The following is a 26,471-nucleotide window of genomic DNA, read 5'->3' as shown; positions in this document are numbered from 1 at the left end:
TCAGGTCTGAACTGCTGGGGCGCCTGCGCATGAAAGAGATGCGATCGGCATCTCAGCCCAGCGATTGCCTCTGCCTGATTGACAGGCAGAGGCGTTCGCTGGGCGGGAGGGGAGGGGCCAGCGGCGTTGGGCCGGTTTTGGGGGCGCGGTCCGGGCAACGCAGGTGTGCCCGGACCGTGCGGGAGGCGGGTCACGGCGGCTGCGTGACATCACGCGCAGCCGCTGCGACCCGGAGAGCGACTGGTAGCTCCCTGCCAGCGTGCAGGAGCTGCGCTGGTAGGGAGCTACTCTACAGGTACAAAAGCATCGACGCCGTGCGATGCTTTTGTACCTGTGCAGGGAAGAAGGGGGTGGGAGGGGCAGAGCCAGACATGTGGGCGGACTAGCCCTGTGCTGGGCGTCCCCCCGCATGTCTGTGAAAGTGATCGTAGATGTGCTACATTTAGCACATCTACGATCAGGTCTGAATCACCCCCCATGTGCAGTGCAGGTGGGGCAGATGTAACATGTGCAGAGAGAGTAAGATATGGGTGGGTTATATTGTTTCTGTGCAGTGTAAATACTGGATGCTTTACGTTGACACCTCAATTTAGATTTCAGTTTGAACACACCCCACCCAAATCTAACTCTCTCTGCACATGTTACATCTGCCCCACCTGCAGTGCACATGGTTTTGCCCATTAGAGGAAAATGTTGTTTTGAAATCAACCTTGAATTAGGCCCAACTGCTGCTAAAACCAGGGGATAACAGCAGATATCTTGAATATGTGCTGCGGTCCCTCGGACATACATCTGGGTGTTACTTAATATTTGCGGCCTCTATTCAAGCAGGACATGATCTAGCTACCGGAAAATACCACTCTGTATACAATAATGTTTTGTAGCCATTCAGAAAAACACCCTGTCCGGCTACGCCCTCCTATAAACACCCTCCCGCAATACCGGCGCGCAGTGCGGAGTCTGACATATTGGGGGTCTTCTTCACACTGCAAATGTGCCGGCAGTGCCTTGCGCCCCAGCGTCCGCCCACATCACAGGACTGATGTTGGACACAAGGGTCGGAGCGTCACAGACGGAGCAGTGAACATCATTGCTCCTCTCCGCCCAGCGAGGTGCGCTTCAGCTCATATTAGCATCTCCAGGTAGAGAAATGGAGTTGAGAAACAAGAAGTTTCCGTTCTTCTATGAATCGCTCTCCTCATACTAGTGTAAGGGGAAATGACGCTTATCAGGGGGCGCCGTTCAGTAAATCTTACGCTCTACACGGTATACCCATTCTTGTATATGTGAGCAGCCCGCGTTTTCTGTGCTTCCTAAAAACAGGGGTTTTCACTGCTGCATGAATAGACCCCTTACTGCTAGACTGACGTCTGCACAGAGGCACAAAGTGTACAGAGCAAATCAGTTAGCACGCACTAAAGATCACACCAACTGCTGCTCACACCCTGTAATACAATCCGGGTATGCTGCATCTCACACCTCCATCCTGCCCTGGGGAGAGGTCCATGGGAACACCAAGGGGGGTGATTCTGAGTTGTGACCAAACTAAGGGGGTTATTCAGGTTTGTTAGCAGACCAAAAGAGTAAGCAATTGGGCACAACCATGTGCACTGCAGGTGGGGCAGATGTAACATGTGCAGAGAGAGTTAGATTTGGGTGGGTTATTTTGTTTCTGTGCAGGGTAAATACTGGCTGCTTTATTTTTACATTGCAATTTAGATTTCAGTTTGAACACACCCCACCCAAATCTAATTCTCTGCACAAGTTACATTTGCCCCACCTGCAGTGCAGCATGGTTTTACCCAGGATCAAAGTAATTTGTTTTTTTGCTCTATTGCTTTTCACTCTACTCAGAATCAAGCGCTTTATGTCCAAGAGAATGTGCAGGTCTGCAAGTTCTAATTGCTGAATCCTATTCTGTCCGTCCATTCGCTGCTATAACCTCCGTGCCTCCTATTCACTCACTTCCCTCCTCTCCTCAGCTGGGAGGACAAGTGTCAGTGGGAACAACAAATAACCTGTGTCCTGATTCTGAAGTTGCTAACGAGTTTAGGTTTATGGATTGAGGACCTGATTCAGCATGGATTGCAAAAGCAAAATGTTTCTCTATTGGGCAACACCATGCTGCAGTGCAGGTGGGGCAGATGTAACATGTGCAGAGAGAGTTATATTTGGGTGGGTTATATTGTTTCTGTGCAGGGTAAATACTGGCTGCTTTATTTTTACACTGCAATTTAGATTTCATTTTGAACACACCCCACCCAAATCTAACTCTCTCTGCACATGTTACATCTGCCTCCCCTGCAGTGCACATGGTTTTGCCCAATAGAAAGAGTTTACTTTTGCGATCCATGCTGAATCAGGCCTATAGTTACTCTGTCTCTATAGCACTTCACGTGAGGTCCGGAACGTCACATCTTGCACTGATGAGTCCTAAGAAGGACAACACAGGCTGCCTGTGGCATACGCTAACCCTATATGAACCCTATATATCATTTATTATAAGTGGTGCATACAAATAGCATTTCCCAGACATCCATTCTCCAATGTAAAATATCTTTATGAATCTTATTTTATCCACTTATCAAAATGATTATGAAAAACTCATTGTTTTAGAGGCGGCAACTCCGGTACCAAATTTTGAAACCCAGTTAATTTTCTTGTTTCCTTTTTCAGATTTCCAAAATGGATTACAGCTCGTTCAGCGGGGTTCCCCGGTTCCTCACAAGACCCAAGGCCTTCATGACGTCTGTGGGGAAAGATGTCACTTTAAGTTGCCAAATTGTTGGAAGCCCAGCACCCTCAGTCACATGGGAGAAAGACAAGCTCCAAGTCCAGTCAGGAGGACGCTTCAAAATGGTGGAAGATGGCGGCTTATACCAGCTCACCATATACGATTTGACCTTTGGAGACAGCGGCCAGTACATATGCCGCGCAATCAACAACATAGGGGAAGCGTTTGCCGCGGTGATGATCAAAGTCGGGGATGAACAGGAGAGCACGGTGGTGGAATGCCCGCCATATTTTATCCTGAAACCAGTCAACGCCAAGTTGAACCTGGGAGAAAGTGCCACCTTCAAATGCCGGGTACAGGGCCACCCACATCCCGTGATCAATTGGGAGAAAGATGGGAAACTGTTGGGAACAGCCATCGATTCCAGCCACATTCGCGTTGAGGTGGACGGGGAATCCAGCGCTCTGCGGATACACTGCGTTCGGTATTCAGACAGCGGGACCTATGTCTGCCGGGCCGAGAATTCTGTTGGCCAGGCTAAAGCCTCTGCTTCGCTGTTGATCGATTCTCTCAGCAACCTTAACGCCAACAGTATAAGCTCTCCGGACGTGGGTTATGGCAAAACGGCCTCCATGTTGTCTCACCTGCAGAAACGGCGAGAAGAAATGAGAAAGACAGACCTTTCCATACTGGGCTCCTATGACTATAGCTCCTCTCCCTATAAAACTGTAGACTCAATGACCGGCCTGGGTTTTAACCTGTCCCGTGACTATGAGAGGGCAGCGTCCCTCACGCCAAAAGCAAACCGCGAAGGAACCATGAGCGTTCTCACGCGCACTTGTACGGTGACGGAGGGTAAGCACGCCAAGATGAGCTGTTTTGTGACTGGGGAGCCCAAGCCTGAAATTGTGTGGAAGAAGGACGGAGAGGTGGTCTCGGAGGGCCGGAGGCACGTCGTCTATGAGGATGAGCAAGAGAACTTTGTCCTTAAAATTTTATTCTGCAAACAAATCGACAACGGACTGTACACCTGCACGGCGTCTAACCTGGCTGGTCAGACCTACAGCTCCGTGCTGGTCATCGTGAAAGGTAGGTGCTATTTCCTGTTACATAATCACATTGCACAGTGCACACTAGTAAGTACAGTAAGTGCAGCTTTGTTCTCACACTGCAATGTAGCTCTGAGCTAGGACACGCCCCTGCTACACCTAACTCTCTGCACATGTTACATCTGCCCCCCTGCAGTGCAGCATGGTGTTACCCAGGTGCTCAGTTACTGGCTGCTTCTGCATGTAGCTCACACATGCTGGGCAGCTTTATTCTCACACTGCAATGTACATCTGAGCTAGGACACACCCCTCCTACACCTAACTCTCTGCACATGTTACATCTGCCCCCCTGCAGTGCAGCATGGTGTTACCCAGGTGCTCAGTTACTGGCTGCTTCTGCATGTAGCCCACACATGCTGGGCAGCTTTATTCTCACACTGCAATGTAGCTCTGAGCTAGGACATGCCCCTCCCACACCTAACTCTCTGCACATGTTACATCTGCCCCCTGCAGTGCAGCATGGTGTTACCCAGGTGCTCAGTTACTGGCTGCTTCTGCATGTAGCCCACACATGCTGGGCAGCTTTATTCTCACACTGCAATGTAGCTCTGAGCTAACACCCACCCCTCCCACACCCAACCCTCTGCACATGTTACATCTGCCCCACCTGCAGTGGAGCATGGTGTTACCCAGGTGCTCAGTTACTTGCTGCCTCTGCATGTAGCCCACACATGCTGGGCGGCTTTATTCTCACACTGCAATGTAGCTCTGAGCTAGGACATGCCCCTCCCACACCTAACTCTCTGCACATGTTACATCTGACCCCTGCAGTGCAGCATTGTGTTACCCAGGTGCCCAGTTACTGGCTGCATCTGCATGTAGCCCACATATGCTGGGCGGCTTTATTCTCACACTGCAATGTAGATCTGAGCTAGGACACACCCCTCCCACACCTAACTCTCTGCACATGTTACACCTGCCTCCCTGCAGTGCAGCATGGTGTTACCCAGGTGCTCACTTACTGGCTGCTTCTGCATGTAGCCCACACATGCTGGGCAGCTTTATTCTCACACTGCAATGTACTAGGACACGCCCCTCCCACACCTAACTCTCTGCACATGTTACATCTCCCACTGCAGTGTAGCATGGTGTTACCCAGGTGCTTGTTTTGCTCCCAATCAGGCTTGATATTTCTATCTGTATGAGTTTTGTGATGCCATGCTACTTTAGAGACATGTACATTCTATTTTAGGTTGATAATACATTGTATTTTAATAGGATGTCAGCATAATATACTGAACATTATTTACCATCATAAACTTGGTGGTCCTCAAGACCCACTTAACAGTCCATGTTGTAAGGATTTCCATGCTTGAGCACAAATGACTTAATTACTACCTCAGTCATTTGATTTAACTATCTACAGCAGGCATTTCCAACCACGGTCCTCAAGGCACACCAACAGTGCAGGTTTTAGTGATATCCAGGCTGCAGCACAGATGGTTAAATAAAAATAACTGAGGAACTTATTAAGTCACCTGTGTTCAAGCCTGGATATCTCTAAAACCTGCACTGTTGGTGTGCTTTGAGGACCGTGGTTGGGAATGCCTGATCTACAGTATGCTCAAGATTGGAAATCCTTAATACCTGGAGCAAAATTGACTAAAGTTTGATTTTGGTGATTCAAGGAATTTGGGATTCTATTGCAATTCGATTTTCATTCGATTTGGGTTGAACAGATTTACTAAAGCCCAAATCGAATGTCAAATCGATTCTATTGGCAGATTCAATTCATATCCCAATAGAAATTAAATTTCTAAAAATATAAATGTTTTCCCTTAGAACAATATGAAATCCCCTAATTTACTAAGGTTTGATTTGAAATGGACCTCCAAATCGAACCTCAAATCGAACCTCAAATCTCCAAATGTTTAGAATGATCCTGGACATTCGATTTTGGCTTCCAACCCCATTCTAAAGACAGGAAAATGATAGTGATGACGACCCAAAAACACATAGGACACTGTAAAAGCACCTACCTATACCATGCAAAACACCACCTGACTGAAAAAACTCTGGAGAAACATTCTGAGTACTGTCAGCAGCTTCATGAGTTGAGTACTGCACAAATTTAGACTTTTAGGCAAAACAAATTATAAAAATATGCAAAAGATAGCACCAGAGCATAATATTGGCAAATTTACAGTAAATTAGGAAGCAATTACCAATAACAAGAGTAAAGTAAGTGCCTATCCAGATTCTGCCCATGATGCTTACATCCTCACCAACTCATCCCTGTCTGTCCTAAATCTTGTTGGACAAATTGCAGAGGGATGGTTGTTGTACAAGATAGCAGTAACTGTAATTATTTTAAAAAAATATAGAGGGACATATGAACACCCAATCCTTGTCAGAAAGCATGTTTGTTTGTTTGTTTGTTTGTTTGTTTGTTTCTAATACTATTTTTTACAAAATGCATATTTTTATGTCAAAATGTACTTATATTTTCTTTTTGCTCAGCTGCCGTCTATTGCATAATCATGCAAAAATTTATAAAAAAATATATTTTCATGTATAAAATGATGTAATGAGTGTGTTTCCCCTTTAATTAGTGAGCATGTGATACATTTGGACCAATAGGAAGCAATGAGGCTGTTCTATTCAATTTTGCATTCTATTTGGCTGGGAATTTCAATGGGGATGTGATGTTCGATTTAGGAAGGGATTTTATAGATTCAATTCTAAAAACCTTTTAAACAGGAATCAACGTTGAATTTGATTTTAAAATTGAATGCAAAATCGATTTTTAGTGAATAAGGTAAAATTCAAAGAGTTTAGAAAGACCAAATAGAATCGATTTCAATCGATTTGGAAGATTCATAAAGCCCCTTCCAAAATCAAATTTTAGTAAATATACCCTCCTGGACTGTTAGTGTGTTTTGAGGATGCAGTTTGAGAAGCTCTGTAGCAAAACATAAGTAAAAATGTACTGAAGACGGTCTGCATATGGTAAAACATATTACATGTAGCTCTGTGTATCACACGTCAGAAGTATTGTCCAGTTCCAATTTTGGAAGATTATATTTCATTACAAAAGCCTAACCTCCCCTTCTAAGTGCCCAAACCTAACCCTCCCTCCCCGGTCCCTTACCATCCTCTTCCCGTCCCTGCACCCTAACCCTAACCCCCCTTCAGAGTGCCTAAATCTAACCCACCCTCCCTGGTCTCTTACCATCCTCTTCCCGTCCCTGCACCCTAACCCCCCTTCTGAATGCCTACACCTAACCCTCCCTCCCCGGTACCTTACCATCCTCTTCCCGTCCCTGCACCCTAACCTTAACCCCCCTTCTGAGTGCCTAAACCTAACCCTCCCTCCCCGGTCCCTTACCATACTCTTGCCGTCTCTGCACCCTAACCCCCCTTTTGAGTGCCTAAACCTAACCCTCCCTCCCCGGTACCTTACCATCCTCTTCCCATCCCTGCACCCTAACCCTAACCAACCTTCTGAGTGCCTAAACCTAACCCTCCCTCCCCGGTCCCTTACCATCCTCATCCTGTCTCTGCACCCTAACCCCCCTTCTGAGTGCCTAAACCTAACCCTCCCTCCCCTGTCCCTTACTGTCCTCATCCTGTCTCTGTACTCTAACCCCCCTTCTGAGTGCCTAAACCTAACCCTCCCTCCCCGATACCTTTCCATCCTCTTCCCGTCCCTGCACCCTAACCCCCTTTCTGAGTGCCTACACCTAACCCTCCCTCCCTGGTCCCTTACCGTCCCTGCACCCTAACCAACCTTCTGAGTGCCTAAACCTAACCCTCCCTCCCCGGTCCCTTACCGTCCCTGCACCCTAACCCTCCTTCTGAGTGCCTACACCTAACCCTCCTTTCCCGGTCCCTTACCATCCTCTTCCCGTCCCTGCACCCTAGCCCCCTTCCTGAGTGCCTACACCTAACCCTCCCTCCCCGGTACCTTACCATCCTCTTCCCGTCCCTGCACCCTAACCCCCCTTCTGAGTGCCTAAACCTAACCCTCCCTCCCCGGTCCCTTACCATACTCTTGCCGTCCCTGCACCCTAACCCTCCTTCTGAGTGCCTAAACCTAACCCTCCCTCCCCGGTACCTTACCATCCTCTTCCCGTCCCTGCACCCTAACCCTAACCAACCTTCTGAGTGCCTAAACCTAACCCTTCCTCCCCGGTCCCTTACTGTCCTCATCCTGTCTCTGCACTCTAACCCCCCTTCTGAGTGCCTAAACCTAACCCTCCCTCCCCGGTACCTTACCATCCTCTTCCCGTCTCTGCACCCTAACCCTAACCCCCTTTCTGAGTGCCTACACCTAACCCTTCCTCCCCGGTCCCTTACCGTCCCTGCACCCTAACCCTAACCCCCCTTCTGAGTGCCTAAACCTAACCCTCCCTCCCCGGTCCCTTACCGTCCCTGCACCCTAACCCTAACCAACCTTCTGAGTGTCTAAACCTAACCCTCCTTCCCCGGTCCCTTACCATCCTCTTCCCGTCCCTGCACCTTAACCCCCCTTCTGAGAGCCTACACCTAACCCTCCTTTCCCAGTCTCTTACCATCCTCTTCCCGTCCCTGCACCCTAACCCCCCTTCTGAATGCCTACACCTAACCCTCCCTCCCCGGTACCTTACCATCCTCTTCCCGTCCCTGCACCCTAACCCTAACCCCCCTTCTGATTGCCTAAACCTAACCCTCCCTCCCCGGTCCCTTACCATCCTCTTCCCGTCCCTGCACCCTAACCCCCTTCCTGAGTGCTTAAACCTAACCCTCCCTCCCCGGTACCTTACCATCCTCTTCCCGTCCCTGCACCCTAACCTTAACCCCCCCTTCTGAGTGCCTAAACCTAACCCTCCCTCCCCGGTCCCTTAATGTCCTGATCCTGTCTCTGCACTCTAACCCCCCTTCTGAGTGCCTAAACCTAACCCTCCCTCCCCGGTACCTTACCATCCTCTTCCCGTCCCTGCACCCTAACCTTAACCCCCCTTCTGAGTGCCTAAACCTAACCCTCCCTCCCCAGTCCCTTAATGTCCTCATCCTGTCCCTGCACTCTAACCCCCCTTCTGAGTGCCTAAACCTAACCCTCCCTCCCCGGTACCTTACCATCCTCTTTCCGTCCCTGCACCCTAACCCTAACCCCCTTTCTGAGTGCCTACACCTAACCCTCCCTCCCCGGTCCCTTACCGTCCCTGCACCCTAACCCTAACCAACCTTCTGAGTGCTTAAACCTAACCCTCCCTCCCCGGTCCCTTACCGTCCCTGCACCCTAACCCTAACCAACCTTCTGAGTGTCTAAACCTAACCATCCCTCCCCGGTCCCTTACCATACTCTTCCTGTCCCTGCACCCTAACCCTTCTTCTGAGTGCCTACACCTAACCCTCCTTTCCCGGTCTCTTACCATCCTCTTCCCGTCCCTGCACCCTAAGGGCTGTAACACACGTGCCGGCTTTTGCCGACCGTGAAAAAGCCGGATGGCTTTTTCCCGTGACGGTATTGTAATTAACAGTGTGATGGGTAGGGTCCTTTCACACTGCACGGCCCCGGCCCGGCTGCCGGGTTATAGCCGGAAATATCCACTGGAAGGTCCGGCTGCCGGGCCGGGGCCGTGCCGTTTTTGAAGGCAGTGGACCGTGTGTGTGAAGGGGAGCTTTCACACACACAGTTTTTTTTTTTTTCAAGCTGTGTCTGCTGCTGCGCATGCGCACAGAATCACACACGGCTCAAAGCCGTTGTGTGTGAAAGACTCTGCCGGATGGCAAAAAGCCGGGTAGTGTGTTACAGCCCTTACCCTAACCCTCCTTCTAATGCCTAAACCTAACCCTTCCTCCCCTGTCCCTAACCATCCTCTTCCAGTCACTGCAGCCGAACCCTAACCCTCCTTCTAATGCGTAAACCTAACCTCCCCTCGCCTGCGGCAGGACGCAAGCGCATTCTGCTGGAACTACGTTCATGATTCCGACTGTCTGTATTTTGACGCCGGGATCCCGAACACTGTTTGTGTAATGCATCGGTATTTCAACACCGTGTTTATGCCGTAGGTCTGGATTCCGGTGTTGGTATTTTAACTGCATCCTTTCTCTGCATTATATATAACTGCAATGATCAGCTCTGTGTCACATCCAGGGGCACCAAGCACAAAGGTCTGCGGCCTGATGATATAAAGCCATGGCTTTACAGGACCACACTATTTTTGCCCTAGCGTCTATGAGCCCTCATTGTATAAATTAGCTTTGATGACAACGTAGGGAATGAGAATCATATTACGGTATACTTTGTGCCTGTCTGTGCCATCTGCTATATATAATCACTGATGCCACTTATTCCCCAAATACCGTTGATCCAGCATTGTCCTGCTGCTTCAGAATGTAGGTAATCAGCCCAATGGTTATTCTTAGCCGGTGTAATATGTCTCTCCCGCCCCCTGTTATACAGAGTAATATCACTATATGCAGAGTTTACTGACAATCAGTGGTGTTTGTGTCAGTAACACCGACCCAGGACTCTAGGGAGACATCGGTCAAACAGACATCTATAGTCCTGTCCACGATGTCCTCTGCTTCTCACCTCGGCTGAGAGAGCTGTGCTTCATATACTGTAGGAACCATTGATCCCTATATTAAGGCTTTTCTTTCTGTTTAGCATGTTCTTTCTGTGGTAATGATTGCAGAGATTCCCAGTTTAAGTGTAACCGTCAGTGATCACTGTGTTAGGGTCTCCGTAATGTGGTTGCTTCTTGTGAGCTGAGGCTAAGTTAGAGGCTGGAGGTCGGGAGAACCTCCCGCTTTGCTGCAATCCACTTAAAGTGACATATTCTTCCCCAAGGAGGTGGAAGTCTGGGTGATATTTTGCCATGGTCACGTAGCTTATAGAAGAGACTCTGGATAAATAATATTGTGACCTCACTGGAGGCCCCTGATAGAAGCAATCGATTATATGTCCCTTTCTATCCACTAGGCCTGTGTACCGCTAGCATAGGGAAGACTAAACTCCAGTAATGCTATTCATTTTGTACCATAATGCTTCAGATCTGCTCCTGAACCTTAGAAGTCACACCTTAGAGGCCATACCATAAAGGCCATACATTAGAGGCCATATTGTAGAGGCCACAACTTACAAGCCACACCTTAGAGGCCATACCATAGAGGCTGCACATTAGAAGTCACACCTTAGAGGCCATACCAGAGAGGCCGCTTCTTAGAAGTCGCACCTTAGAGGCTATACCATAGAGGCTGCACATTAGAAGTCACACCTTAGAGGCCATACCAGAGAGGCCGCATCTTAGAAGTCGCACCTTAGAGGCTATACCATAGAGGCTGCACATTAGAAGTCACACCTTAGAGGCCATACCAGAGAGGCCGCATCTTAGAAGTCGCACCTCAGAAACCATACCATAAAGGCTGCACATTAGAAGTCACGCCTTAGAGGCTATTTATTAGAGGCCGTACTGTAGAGCCTTAGAGGCCATACCATAAAGGCTGCACATTAGAAGTCACGCCTTAGAGGCTATTTATTAGAGGCCGTACTGTAGAGCCTTAGAGGCCATACCATAGAGGCTGCATATTAGAAGTCACACCTTAGAGGCCATACATTAGAGGTCGTACCTTAGAGCCTTAGAGGCCATACCATAGAGGCTGCACATTAGGCGTCACACTTCAGAGGCTGCACAGTAGAAGTCATACCTTAGAGGCCGCACCTTAGAAGCCACTCCTTAGAAGCCATACTATAGTGGCCACACCTAAGAAGTCATACCTTAGAGGCCATACCATAAAAGCCATACCATAGAGGCCGCACCTTAGAGGCCATACTATAGAGGTCACACCTTATAGGTCATACCATAGAGATTGCAACTTATAGGCCATACCTTAGAGTCCATACTATAGAGGTCACACCTTAATGGCCATAACATAGAGGTTGCACCTTAGAGACCACACCTTAGAGGCCATACCATAGAGGTCGCACCTTATAGGTCATACCATAGAGGTTGCACTTTGTAGGCCATACCATAGAGGCCATACCTTAGAGGCCATACTATAGAGGTCACACCTTAGAGGCCATAACATAGAGGTTGCACCTTATGGCCATAAAATAGAAGCCACACTTTAGAAGCTACATCTTAGAAGCCATATATTGGATTCTGCTCATTATAGACCCTTCCGTGTACCCAAGCCAATGTACTGTATGCTGAACAGTCTTCTCCCATTTCCATACCAGTTAATATGTATTGTACCCATATTTCTTCTGTGGATAAATAATTGTTTTATCTGATGTCTTAAAGAGCCCAGAATCCCCTTCCGATCGAAGCTGAGGGACCTGGAAGTGCGGGAGAAGGAGTCGGCCACCTTCCAGTGTGAGGTCCCCTACTCTCTCACCGAGTCAGCCTGGTTCAAGGAGGAGACGAAGATCCAGCAGAGCACTAAGTATAGCATTGAGGAGGAGGGCACCATCCGCAGACTGACTGTACAGAACGTCACCGCAGACGATGACGCCGTGTACATTTGTGAGATGAAAGAGGGCAGCCGCACAATCGCTGAGTTGTCCGTCCAAGGTAACGTTAGAGTATAGGAGCCGTGCAAACACAGGGCACCTCCAACTAAGCCTGACTTACTTATAATGCACCAGGGACGCTCAGAGCCAGACTAACAGTGGGCCGGGTGGGAGTGCAGCACAAGGCCTCCTCATGAAAAGGCCCATCGTCATGACAGCACGATGCTGACCAGCTGGCCACACGACCGTCACATATAATAAGTATTAACATTGTATTTCTGTCTTCCTCACAAAATGATGCAATGTTTTGTAATATACATATTTAGTGGGTGATAGTGTAGGGGATGTACACGCCCACACGGCACTGGTCACTCCCACATGGCACTGGTCACACCCACACAGCACTGGCCATTCCCACACAGCGCTGGCCACTCCCACACATTACTGGTCAGAATCCCGACACACGTCAGAATGCCGACACTGGAATCAGGGACGGATTAAGGTCCACATGGGCCTGAACATGACCAAAGGCCTATTGTGAGACGTCGAGGAGGTGTGGCTAATGCTGCGTGGGTGTGGCCAGTGATATATGGGCGTGTGCACTCCCTACATTATAATCTCCAATGTCTCCCAAAATATGTAAAAATAGAATAACGGAGTCACTTTGTGAGGAAATTATAAATATAATTTTAAGTCTTATGATTTATGGCAACCATGTGACCAGCTGGACAGTTAATTATCATCACGTTGTCAGAGTGATGGGCCTACTTTTATCTGGGGCCCGGAGCCCATCCACCCCATTGTTAATCTGGCCCTGACTGGAATTCCTAAAGAGGCCATTGGGATCACGATCGTCGAAACAGCGGGGTGGGTAAATTCTACACCGGCAATGGGGGGATTAGGTTTAGGTGACCCCCAAGAGACTTAGGGTTAGGCTGCGTGGGGGAAGAGAGAGGGCTAGTTTTAGGCTACGGGGAGGTGGGGTTGGGTTAGGCACCACCAGGAAGGTGGTTATGTTAAGGCTGCGGAAGGGACATGGTTAGGGTTAGGGTACAGGGAGGAGGGGTTAGGTATAGGTGCTACCCGGAGGGTTAGAGTTAGGCACCTAAAAGGGATGGTTAGGGTATGGTAGGGGAAGGGATAGACTACTTACCGCCCTTGTTGGGATGTCACGGCCGGTCTCCCCATGAGAACCATGATTGCAGAGTCAGCAGAACAGTGAAGCCGTCTCTACAAGTATTTTTGGTTGACTCAGTGTGAAACCAGATACAAAATGTAATTCTATAATTCTGTATTGACCGTTCTACTTCGGGATGCCATCAATTCTTTTTTGGTGGAGTCATATTAGCGGAGGGGGCCGGGCGGGGGTGACGCAGAGGAATATGAGTTATATGTATAAATATCTGAGGCTGTCACATAGAGACACTAATAGCACCAGGCAGCAGTTACTGCTCCCTTTTCCTGGGCCACATTCTACCAGGAGAACCTGAGGAAGTCTGTGCCCTGCGGAATGTCAGTAGCAGCGTTGTCATTACTTATAAATCACTGGGGGACGTCACAGGAGCCACCGCCACGTACTGTACATCTGTCACCACAAATCCACGCGGTCCGCATCTGAGGGGCCGAGCTGAAAATGAATCAATGTGTGTTTTGTATTTATTCCCTGTGGGGGCAATCAGTGAATCAATGTGTTTTAATCTTTTCATGCGGGGATCAATGCGCGCCCGGCACTCGCAACTAGCCCAAAAGCACTATTTTGCACAAATTTCTGCCTGCACCTCTGGGGGGGAGGGGTGGGGGGAGCTGAAATCTGTGATACAGTAAGTGCAGCCTTGGGGCTGGTCGCCCAAAACCACTGAATTGGCTCCCCGCTACTTTAGCTGTGAGCTAATTCTCTCAATCATCCCCAGTGTGTGTGCGTGTTTTCCCTGTGGGGACCAATGTGGGTGTGTTTTTCCTGTAGGGGCCAATGTGTTTTATTTATTTTTTCCTGTGGGGGCCCATCTCTTTTAATTTTTCTTGTGGGTGCAGATTTTTTTTTTTTTTTTTCCTGTGGGGGCCAATATGTGTTGTTTTCCATGTGGGGGCCAATGTGCTTTATTTTTTCCTGTGGATGACAATGTGTGTGGGTTTTTTGCCTGTGTGGGACTATATGTGCGTTTTTCAGTACTTCACTATAATAATAATAATAATTATATTTAATCATATTAAATATTTGTGTGTCTGAGAGCAGTTGCAAAATCTGGACTGTGACTATATACTGTACCGAATTTGGGGTCTATTTACTAAGCCTTGGATGGCGATAAAGTGGCTGGAGATAAAGTACCATCCAATAAGCTCCTAACTGTCATTTTTTCAAAAACAGCCTGTTACATGGTAGTTAGGAGCTGATTGGCTGGTACTTTATCTTCGTCCAAGGCTTAGTAAATAGACCCCATAGTCACCGTCTCAGTGCACGCAGCATCAGACTAATACACTGCCCTGCCAGCCCCCTTAGTGCACGTGGCACTAGGCGTCCTCCTGCCAGTGTGAAGCAGTTTGTGAAATCACCACTTAAAATGTTTTTGTTTTTCTCACATAAAGGAAACATAATTAAAAAGTTGCCGCGCAGGACAGCCGTCCCGGTGAATGATACGGCCATATTTTGCGTTGAGCTGGACAACGATTGCCAGAAGTTCAAATGGATTATCAACGGGGAAGAAGTAAAATCCGGTGGGCGGATCTCTATCACGTCTTCTGGCAAACAGCATACCATGATTATCCGGGAATGCCAGAACAGCGACTCTGGCGAGATCGCCTTCATAGCCGATGAATGTAAAACATCCACCAAATTTACCGTCACCGGTGAGTGTTTATTAATCATTTTATCCCTGATTCCAGTTCCTCCGATTTCTCACCATCCTAAATATACAGTCTGGGCTACAGGGTATTTTATGTTTTAGCCTCTAAATCGTTCTACGCAGCCTCGACGCGGCCTCACTCAGCTCATCCTATGTGTGATCGCGTTGTTACCACCCCGTTCCTCCCACTCAGCTGCAGGTAGAGCTGTAGTACGTATGAACATAAGGGGGGGGGGGGGGGGGTGGAGGCAGCAGGCAGCCACAGACTGAGAGTTATACAGTGGGAGGAGCAGGGTCCCCAGCAGCACAGAGTATATCAGGAGATGAGTGATGTGTCAGTGAGGACAGGGCTGCATGTGACAGGGGCAGTGACATGATGTGAGGACAGGAATGGAGGCAGCAGGAAGCCACAGACTGAGAGTTATACAGTGGGAGGAGCAGGGTCCCCAGCAGCACAGAGTGTATCAGGAGATGAGTGATGTGTCAGTGAGGACAGGGTGCATGTGACAGGGGCAGTGACATGATGTGAGGAGGGGAATGGAGGCAACAGGAAGCCACAGACTGAGAGTTATATAGTGGGAGGAGCAGGGTACCCCAGCAGCACAGAGTGTATCAGGAGATGTGTCAGTGAGGACAGGGTGCATGTGACAGGGTCAGTGACATGATGTGAGGAGGGGAATGGAGGCAGCAGGAAGCCACAGACTGAGAGTTATATAGTGGGAGGAGCAGGGTCCCCAGCAGCACAAAGTATATCAGGAGATGAGTGATGTGTCAGTGAGGACAGGGCTGCATGTGACAGGGGCAGTGACATGATGTGAGTAGGGGAATGGAGGCAGCAGCCACAGACTGAGAGTTATATAGTGGGAGGAGCAGAGTCCCCAGCAGCACAGAGTATATCAGGAGAGGAGTGATATGTCAGTGAGGACAGGGCTGCATGTGACAGGGGCAGTGACATGATGTGAGGAGGGGAATGGAGGCAGCAGGAAGCCACAGACTGAGAGTTATTTAGTGGGAGGAGCAGGGTCCCCAGCAGCACAGAGTATATCAGGAGATGAGTGATGTGTCAGTGAAGACAGGGCTGCATGTGACAGGGGCAGTGACAGGATGTGAGGAGGAGAATGGAGCAGCAGGAAGCCACAGACTGAGAGTTATATAGTGGGAGGAGCAGTGTCCCCAGCAGCACAGAGTATATCAGGAGATGAGTGATGTGTCAGTGAGGACAGGGCTGCATGTGACAGGGGCAGTGACATGATGTGAGGAGGGGAATGGAGGCAGCAGGAAGCCACAGACTGAGAGTTATATAGTGGGAGGAGCAGGGTCCTCAGCAGCACAGAGTATATCAGGAGATGAGTGACATGTCAGTGAGGACAGTGCTGCATGTGACAGGGACAGTGACATGATGTGAGGAGGGGAATGGAGGCAGCAGGAACCCACAGACTGAGAGTTATATAGTGGGAGGAGCAGGGTCCCCAGCAGCACAGAGTATATCAGGAGATGAGTGATGTGTCAGTGAGGACAGTGCTGCATGTGACAGGGACAGTGACATGATGTGAGGAGGGGAATGGAGACAGCAGGAAGTTACAGACTGAGAGTTATATAGTGGAAGGAGCAGGGTCTCCAGCAGCACAGAGTATATCAGGAGATGAGTGATGTCAGTGAGGACAGGGCTGCATGTGACAGGGGCAGTGACATGATGTGAGGAGGGGAATGGAGGCAGCAGGAAGCCACAGACTGAGCGTTATATAGTGGGAGGAGCAGGGTACCCAGCAGCACAGAGTATATCAGGAGATGAGTGATGTGTCAGTGAGGACAGGGCTGCATGTGACAGGGGCAGTGACATGATGTGAGGAGGGGAATGGAGGCAGCAGGAAGCTACAGGCTGAGAGTTATATAGTGGGAGGAGCAGGGTCCCCAGCAGCACAGAGTATATCAGGAGATGAGTGATGTGTCAGTGAGGACAGGGCTGCATGTGACAGGGGCAGTGAGATGATGTGAGGAGGGGAATGGAGGCAGCAGGAAGCCACAGACTGAGAGTTATATAGTGGGAGGAGCAGGTACCCCAGCAGCACAGAGTATATCAGGAGATGAGTAATGTGTCAGTGAGGACAGGGCTGAATGTGACAGGGGCAGTGACATGATGTGAGGAGGGGAATGGAGGCAGCAGGAAGCCACAGGCTGAGAGTTATATAGTGGGAGGAGCAGGGTCCCCAGCAGCACAGAGTATATCAGGAGATGAGTGATGTGTCAGTGAGGACAGGGCTGCATGTGACAGGGGCAGTGACATGATGTGAGGAGGGGAATGGAGGCAGCAGGAAGCCACAGACTGAGAGTTATATAGTGGGAGGAGCAGGTACCCCAGCAGCACAGAGTATATCAGGAGATGAGTGATGTGTCAGTGAGGACAGGGCTGCATGTGACAGGGGCAGTGACATGATGTGAGGAGGGGAATGGAGGCAGCAGGAAGCTACAGACTGAGAGTTATATACTGGGAGGAGCAGGGTCCCCAGCAGCACAGAGTAAATCAGGAGATGAGTGATGTGGTTTTAAATATTATATTTTGTGTGTGTAACATGAGAACAAATTCCATAGAAACAGGAAGTTTGAACTGAATAATTACTTACTGTAACTGTTTTTTTTTATATTTGTCAAGATGTGTGAAATGTTATTTGCAGGGATGAGTTTCTCAGTCCTTAACCTTTGTAGACAGCTCCGTCTGAATGTCATAAACTGATTTTCCTATCGGTTACTAGCGGGTGATGACACAGTGTCAGGTATCTGCCAACTGTATGTATCAGAGTGACTGCGGTCATGAAAGTGAGCCATGCACTGCTATTTATACAATTTGTACACTCAGATGATTAACAGAATTAAGTGTCCAATTGGGGGATAGACTTACTGATTTTAAAGGGGAAATGGTTTGTAATGAAATGCCAAATGGTCGGATTATCTCATGAAAGAGATTAATAACTCTGTCATTAGATTCAGCTACATTTTCATTATTGTATTTGTATTGTATTTCCTTTTCTTCATAGTTAGAATACAGCTCTCATAATTTTTTTATACAAACTAGACAGACAGGTAACTTGATCAGTGAACCTGGGATCACAAGAAGATAATATTAAGGGAAATAATTATAGTGAGTAAAAGATTTTGTGTGAAAATAGTCAATTGTCCTGTAAAAATGGGACATATGGGTGTTGTAAGTCAGAAAAGATTTATTTATAGCATTTTTTTTCTTCAAAAATGTTCAACGCACACTGCCATATTTCTGTGAATATCCAAACATTGCAGTTCTTTTAAAGAAGTCACTTTCTATTTTATTCCACAGTCTTAAGAAAACCTCCCTCCGTCGCCCCTATTAACCCTGTGGTGACTGAAAAGACTGAAACATCTGTGAAATTAGTCTGGTCCCCTCCCCCAATTGATCGCCCGGTGCCAATCGATGGGTACATTGTAGAACGTAAGAAGCTTGGAGCCATGACTTGGGTGAGGTGCCATGAATCAGCCAATGTACCCACCTCGGAATTAAGAGTCAGCCACGTGCCAGATGAAGGGAGCTTCCAGTTCAGGGTCAGTGCCGTTAATAGCTATGGCCAGAGTCCGTACCTGGAGTTCCCTGGAACGTTGTACCTCGGTGAGTGCCCAGTACTCATTATCTCTTTGGTTATTACAAGCTTTTATCAGAAACAATGTGACAGTTTTGGGGTGGTCACAGAGACCCTTCATGGGGTGGGGGGGGGAGTGATGCTGTCTTCTCTTCTAGCTATGTACAGGGTCCTAAATGTAATACATTGGGGGGTGCGCTCACCAGGGGTATTACTGTGATGCGTTGGGGAGCAGCCAAGTTAGTGGGGTCACCCTCCTCGCAATACGGAAACTATGAAGGATAAATAAATCTCTGCTCTCACCTCTTCTTTGTTGACTGATAAAGGGAAAAAGTGGTTTTAAACTCCCTTGGTGCTGGAGTGGATGTGAATCGGCACCTGTTAGGTGAATCCATCATACAATGGCAGTGATCAAATCGTAAAAAAGATGTTTGCCTTATAAACATTTATTCTACAAACAATTCATATTACAATGTAGCACAGTGGTTCTCAAAGTGTGTGCCGTGGCACCCTTGGGTGCCTCAGGACACTTGCAGGGGTGCCTTGCATTGGTGGTCCAGGCGGCTGCCAATCATAAAATTTGTCGGCAAACAGAAACAAATCCTGTGAACCTAATGGTGACATATAAACACAATTTACTTAATTTAATATTTCATTCTAAATCTCTCAATAAGAAACTTTTGGCCTAGGGGCGCCATGAAAAAAAGTTATGATACTCTAGGGCGCCGTGATTCAAAAAAGTTTGGGAACCACTGATGTAGCATAAGTATACAAACAACAAATTATACAAACATAACAAACAAGACGTGAGGGAGGATAGAGCTAATAAGTGCTGATTATGTTAAAGTCTTATGCTCCGGTGTCCAGTTAAAAGTTAATTTGGGTTACGTACCCGTTCATCTGACTACTTGGTGTCGATAAGTCCCAGTTGGAGATCTGTATGGTCCTGGGATGTGGATTCTGCTCGGGTAAAGTCTGGGGTTGGTCTGACCCGCGACTCTGCCGTAGTTATGGGGCCCCTTCTGCAGTCACAGCCCTCCAGGTAGGTACTGCGCCAAACGCCTTACCCCGTGATCTGCATTCCTCAGTTAGAGGCTGAGTGGGTCTACGGGTTGGGTTCAGGTACAGTGCTACTGGGTAAGCTTTACTGTTCTGTCCTGAGGCAGTGGTAGACACCCAGTTGTGAGCGGACACCATCCCTCCTGACCCCCATACCTGCTCCACCGCTCCCCAATGACAGTTGTTGAGCAAATGTGTGGTTCATTTTCTACAATGGAACGATACGCCACCTCAATGAAAATAAAATATTATAAGTTCAATTTATTAATGTGGTTATCTCAAAATGGGTAAGGGCATCAAGGGGGAGTTCATGGAAAAAGAGATACATTTGGGTGACTTCCGCACAATGGTTCTATCGGAAACCATAGGACCCGATAAGGAAAAATGAAGGGAACATGGGTGGAGAGACAGTGAAGGAACAAGTAGTAGGTGACCCAGAAGAGTGCTGAGTCATGGAGCCTGTTGAAGTGGAAGGATTGTAGGAGGGGGGGTGGTCAGTAGTGACGAATGCTGTTGTGAGGTTGAGGAGTAGAAGAATAGAGAAATGGTCCACTTCAGTGAGTATGACAAAGAGTCAGAAAGGGTTGGAGCGCTGGAAAAAGATGAGGTAGAACTGTTTAGCGAGTGAAATAAAGAAGGTATAGTAGGAGATAATTAATCTGAAGCTGAGGAAGTGGGCAAGAGAGTGCAATTTCCAGTAGAGGCCATCAGCAGTGAGAGGATCTATTGAGAAAGCAGGTCAGAGAAAGTTGGTTCAGAGACGAGTGGTAGTGGTAACACCTGGGGCAGCAGAGCCACAATGGATGGTGATGGCATGATTATAGGGGGAGACAGCTTGGTCAAGACAGGGGAAGTTGGTAATGGGAGACAGAAGTTAGACTAAAGAGTATGAGAAGCTGGTGGGGTCAAGGGTGCCAGGTCTCCAAATAATAAGAGTGGTCTTAAAGGAGGGGTAGAGGGAAATGCTGAAGGAGAGGAGGTGGTGTTTGGATAAGTGGAGGGAGCAGTCAATGAAGTTGGAGACTGTACAGTAGTGGTTGATTTTGGAGGGGATGAGGTTTGCTGACAGATGACAAATGAGGTGTGGAGGGAAAAATGTTTTGATGCAGCAGGAATTTAGGTATCATCAAGTGGGATGTTAAATGAGGGATAGGAGGTCAGCATAGAGAATATGGTTTAGCCAGGTGGAGAAGTTGTCAATGCATTTGGAGACAGGACCAAGGGTAGCAGTCCTTTAATAGAAATAGAGGTCATGAATCACATGGAAAAGAAGACCTACCCTCACCATTTTCAGGGCCATTAGATGCCATCACTAGAGTCTGCCCCGTTAAAACACGAGTCACACTCTACATTTTAGTTCCTAGTTATCTAATCTGATAATTTGGCTCTACATACATGTGGCTTGAATAGTAAGAGATTGGCTCAGATTACATTACCCAGTCAGGATTATATGGCGTTACACGGAAACACTGTAACACTGTCTTGTCTCTTCTAGAACCTGTTCCCTCCATTAAAACCCCTCTGAAACCTGTTGAAGTCACAGCAGGGGAAGAAGCAACGTTCTCCATTGACCTCACCACGGTGTCTTCTGGCACTTGGCTAATTAATGGCAAAGTGATTGAGAACAGCGAGCAGTATCTGGTGAAACGCATGAAGAACACCCACATTCTGATCATCAGGAACGTCACCCAACTTGAGGACCAAGCGGAAGTGAAATTCACTTGTAAAGAGATCGAGAACAGCACCAAACTCCGGGTGAAAGGTAAAAAAAGCTCAGCTCTTTCTGCTTTAGTCACATGAAATATAATTGTGGTTCTGCCGATTACATTTATCAGGAACAGCTTCCCCAGCGTGCCATTGTTCTATAACCCCTGTTGTTAGTTTGTCATTGTTCTGAGACCCCAAGTGTCAGTGTGCCATTGTTCTAGGACCCCAGATGTCAGTGTGTCATTGTTCTGGGACCCTAAGTGTCAGTGTGTTATTGTTCTGGTACCCCAAGTGTCAGTGTATCATTGTTCTGGGTTCCCTAAGTGTCAGTGTGTCATTGTTCTGGGACCCCAAGTGTCAGTGGTGCCATTGTTCTAGGACCCCAGATGTCAGTGTGTCATTGTTCTGGGACCCTAAGTGTCAGTGTGTCATTGTTCTGGGACCCTAAGTGTCAGTGTGTTATTGTTCTGGTACCCCAAGTGTCAGTGTATCATTGTTCTGGGTTCCCTAAGTGTCAGTGTGTCATTGTTCTGGGACCCCAAGTGTCAGTGGTGCCATTGTTCTAGGACCCCAGATGTCAGTGTGTCATTGTTCTGGGACCCTAAGTGTCAGTGTGTTATTGTTCTGGTACCCCAAGTGTCAGTGTATCATTGTTCTGGGTTCCCTAAGTGTCAGTGTGTCATTGTTCTGGGTCCCCAAGTGTCAGTGTGTTATTCTACTGGGCTCCCCAAGTGTCAGTGTGCCATTGTTCTGGGTTCCCCAAGTGTCAGTGTGCCATTGTTCTGGGTTCCCCAAGGGTCAATGTGCCATTGTTCTGGTTTCCCCTAGTGTCAGTGTGCCATTGTTCTGGGTTCCCCTAGTGTCAGTGTGCCATTGTTCTGGAACCCAAGAGTCAGTCTGTTCTGGAACCCATTGTCAGTGTGCTATTGTTTTCCGACCCCATGTGTCAGTGTGCCACTGTTCAACCCCATGTGTCAGTGTGCCACTGTTCTGGGACCCCATGTGTCAGTGTGCCACTGTTCTGGGACCCCATGTGTCATGTGCCACTGTTCTGGGACCCCATGTGTCAGTGTGCCACTGTTCTGGGACCCCATGTGTCATGTGCCACTGTTCTGGGACCCCATGTGTCATGTGCCACTGTTCTGGGACCCCATGTGTCAGTGTGCCACTGTTCTGGAACCCCATGTGTCATGTGCCACTGTTCTGGGACCCCATGTGTCATGTGCCACTGTTCTGGGACCCCATGTGTCAGTGTGCCACTGTTCTGGGACCCCATGCGTCAGTGTGCCACTGTTCTGGAACCCTATGTGTCATGTGCCACTGTTCTGGGACCCCATGTGTCATGTGCCACTGTTCTGGGACCCCATGTGTCATGTGCTACTGTTCTGGGACCCCATGTGTCAGTGTGCCACTGTTCTGGAACCCCATGTGTCAGTGTGCCACTGTTCTGGGACCCCATGTGTCAGTGTGCCACTGTTCTGGGACCCCATGCGTCAGTGTGCCACTGTTCTGGAACCCTATGTGTCATGTGCCACTGTTCTGGGACCCCATGTGTCATGTGCCACTGTTCTGGGACCCCATGTGTCATGTGCTACTGTTCTGGGACCCCATGTGTCATGTGCCACTGTTCTGGGACCCCATGTGTCATGTGCCACTGTTCTGGAACCCCATGTGTCAGTGTGCCACTGTTCTGGGACCCCATGTGTCAGTGTGCCACTGTTCTGGGACCCCATGTGTCATGTGCCACTGTTCTGGGACCCCATGTGTCAGTGTGCCACTGTTCTGGGACCCCATGTGTCATGTGCCACTGTTCTGGGACCCCATGTGTCAGTGTGCCACTGTTCTGGGACCGCATATGTCAGTGCGCCACTGTTCTGGGACCCAAGTGTCTGTATGCAATTGTTGTGGAACCCTCAGGTCCATGTGCTGCTGTTCTGGGAGCCCATGAGAGGATGTGTCCCATATTCCTGTTTGAAAATATTGGAAATACTGGGGATCATTTCTGAACTACACAATATAGGCAGTCTTAGAGTAAAAGCTGTTTTGTGTTGCTTATTGTGGTCCTGTGTCTATTCTTGTACAGTTGTGTCTTTATGAAGGTACATTTGATTATAGTGAAAGTGATTTTCTTATATCCAGACTCCTTTATTTCCTCATCAATTTCAAAGTGACATAATTTCCTGCAGCCAATTAGATCAGTGGAAGGTACACATCAGCACAGAGTATGTCAGGAATAAAGTTGTTATCTCTCCACTTGTGTTAATGAGGACAGGGCTGTGTGTGACAATGACAGTGTCATGGACAGCACGGTTGGTGTGATGGTTAGCATTACTGCCTCACCGCACTGAGGTCATGGGTTTGATTCCCACCATGGCACTAACTGTGTGGAGTTTGTATATTCTCCCCATGCTTAAGCAGGTTTCCTCTGGGAACTCCGGTTTCCTCCCACAGTCCAAAAATATACTGGTATGTTAATTGGCTCCTGACAAAAATGAAACATAGCGCGGTGGTTCACAAACTTTTTCGATTCACGGCACCCTTAGGGTCTCCATGATTTTTTCATGGCACCCCTAAGCAAAAGTAATTACAGATTGGTCCCTTTTTAAAAATAGTTGGGTCAAAATGATGTATAACCGTTGTTTGTGTGACTGCGGGTCAGTATTGATTACTGTAGTGGATACCGACATTCGGCACCCTGACAGTCGTAATGCCGACACCGGAACCCCGACACTGCTCGGAATGCCAGCACTAGCATCAGGGCGGGATACGGGTAGGGGGTATACATACCTGACCCCTGTTGGTATTCTCTACTTCTGGATGCCAGTATTGGTCATATGACCGCCGCCATTCCATCCGCTGGGATATCATATGTATCAGGGACGGGCGGTGAGGTAAATGGCTCAGGAGGCACTGGCTAGTACCAGAGCCAGATATATACACAATATATGAGCCAAAGGGTGCACGTGGGCATTATACACAGGTGCAGCTGTATATACATGTGGGCATTATACACAGGTGCAGCGGTATATACATGTGGGCATTATACACAGGTGCAGCAATATATACATGTGGGCATTATACACAGGTGCAGCGGTATATACAGTACATGTGGGTATTATACACAGGTGCAGCAGGATATACATGTGGGCATTATACACAGGTGCAGCGGTATATACAGTACATGTGGGTATTATACACAGGTGCAGCAGGATATACATGTGGGCATTATACACAGGTGCAGCGGTATATACTAGAGATGTGCACCGGAAATTTTTCGGGTTTTGGTTTTGGGTTCGGTTCCGCGCCGTGTTTTGGGTTCGAACGCGTTTTGGCAAAACCTCACCGAATTTTTTTTGTCGGATTCGGGTGTGTTTTGGATTCGGGTGTTTTTTTCAAAAAACCCTAAAAAACAGCTTAAATCATAGAATTTGGGGGTGATTTTGATCCCAAAGTATTATTAACCTCAATAACCATAATTTCCACTCATTTTCAGTCTATTCTGAACACCTCACACCTCACAATATTATTTTTAGTCCTAAAATTTGCACCGAGGTCGCTGGATGACTAAGCTCAGCGACCCAAGTGGCCGACACAAACACCTGGCCCATCTAGGAGTGGCACTGCAGTGTCACGCAGGATGGCCCTTCCAAAAAACACTCCCCAAACAGCACATGACGCAAAGAAAAAAAGAGGCGCAATGAGGTAGCTGTGTGACTAAGCTCAGCGACCCAAGTGGCCGACACAAACACCTGGCCCATCTAGGAGTGGCACTGCAGTGTCAGGCAGGATGGCCCTTCCAAAAAATACTCCCCAAACAGCACATGACGCAAAGAAGAAAAAAAAGAGGCGCAATGAGGTAGCTGTGTGAGTAAGCTAAGCGACCCTAGTGGCCGACACAAACACCTGGCCCATATAGGAGTGGCACTGCAGTGTCACGCAGGATGGCCCTTCCAAAAAACACTCCCCAAACAGCACATGACGCAAAGAAAAAAAGAGGCGCAATGAGGTAGCTGTGTGACTAAGCTCAGCGACCCAAGTGGCCGACACAAACACCTGGCCCATCTAGGAGTGGCACTGCAGTGTCAGGCAGGATGGCCCTTCCAAAAAATACTCCCCAAACAGCACATGACGCAAAGAAGAAAAAAAAGAGGCGCAATGAGGTAGCTGTGTGAGTAAGCTAAGCGACCCTAGTGGCCGACACAAACACCTGGCCCATCTAGGAGTGTCACTGCAGTGTCACGCAGGATGGCCCTTCCAAAAACACTCCCCAAACAGCACATGACGCAAAGAAAAAAAGAGGCGCAATGAGGTAGCTGTGTGACTAAGCTCAGCGACCCAAGTGGCCGACACAAACACCTGGCCCATCTAGGAGTGGCACTGCAGTGTCAGGCAGGATGGCCCTTCCAAAAAATACTCCCCAAACAGCACATGACGCAAAGAAGAAAAAAAAGAGGCGCAATGAGGTAGCTGTGTGAGTAAGCTAAGCGACCCTAGTGGCCGACACAAACACCTGGCCCATCTAGGAGTGGCACTGCAGTGTCACGCAGGATGGCCCTTCCAAAAAACACTCCCCAAACAGCACATGACGCAAAGAAAAAAAGAGGCGCAATGAGGTAGCTGTGTGACTAAGCTCAGCGACCCAAGTGGCCGACACAAACACCTGGCCCATCTAAGAGTGGCACTGCAGTGTCAGGCAGGATGGCCCTTCCAAAAAATACTCCCCAAACAGCACATGACGCAAAGAAGAAAAAAAAGAGGCGCAATGAGGTAGCTGTGTGAGTAAGCTAAGCGACCCTAGTGGCCGACACAAACACCTGGCCCATCTAGGAGTGGCACTGCAGTGTCACGCAGGCTGGCCCTTCCAAAAAACACTCCCCAAACAGCACATGACGCAAAGAAAAATGAAAGAAAAAAGAGGTGCAAGATGGAATTGTCCTTGGGCCCTCCCACCCACCCTTATGTTGTATAAACAGGACA

The 26,471-nt window shown here is 48.3% G+C and overlaps 1 protein-coding gene across 3 annotated transcripts in view; it reads left to right on the top strand.

The window, feature by feature from the left end:
- The window catches only part of OBSCN (obscurin, cytoskeletal calmodulin and titin-interacting RhoGEF), a 370,748-nt gene that overhangs the window by 56,952 nt on the left and 287,325 nt on the right, over positions 1 to 26,471 (top strand). For all 3 annotated transcript variants that reach the window (XM_063924540.1, XM_063924539.1, XM_063924541.1), the window contains exons 2-6: positions 2,677 to 3,823; positions 12,075 to 12,344; positions 14,867 to 15,127; positions 18,452 to 18,757; positions 21,283 to 21,549. In XM_063924540.1, coding sequence (XP_063780610.1) covers positions 2,686 to 3,823; positions 12,075 to 12,344; positions 14,867 to 15,127; positions 18,452 to 18,757; positions 21,283 to 21,549 — 2,242 coding nt within the window. In that variant the 5' untranslated portion in view covers positions 2,677 to 2,685. The remainder of the gene's footprint in view (positions 1 to 2,676; positions 3,824 to 12,074; positions 12,345 to 14,866; positions 15,128 to 18,451; positions 18,758 to 21,282; positions 21,550 to 26,471) is intronic.

This window comes from Pseudophryne corroboree, chromosome 5, assembly GCF_028390025.1.
Source record: "Pseudophryne corroboree isolate aPseCor3 chromosome 5, aPseCor3.hap2, whole genome shotgun sequence".
Taxonomy (NCBI): Eukaryota; Metazoa; Chordata; class Amphibia; order Anura; family Myobatrachidae; genus Pseudophryne; species Pseudophryne corroboree.
This window is presented reverse-complemented; position numbering and strand designations above follow the sequence as displayed.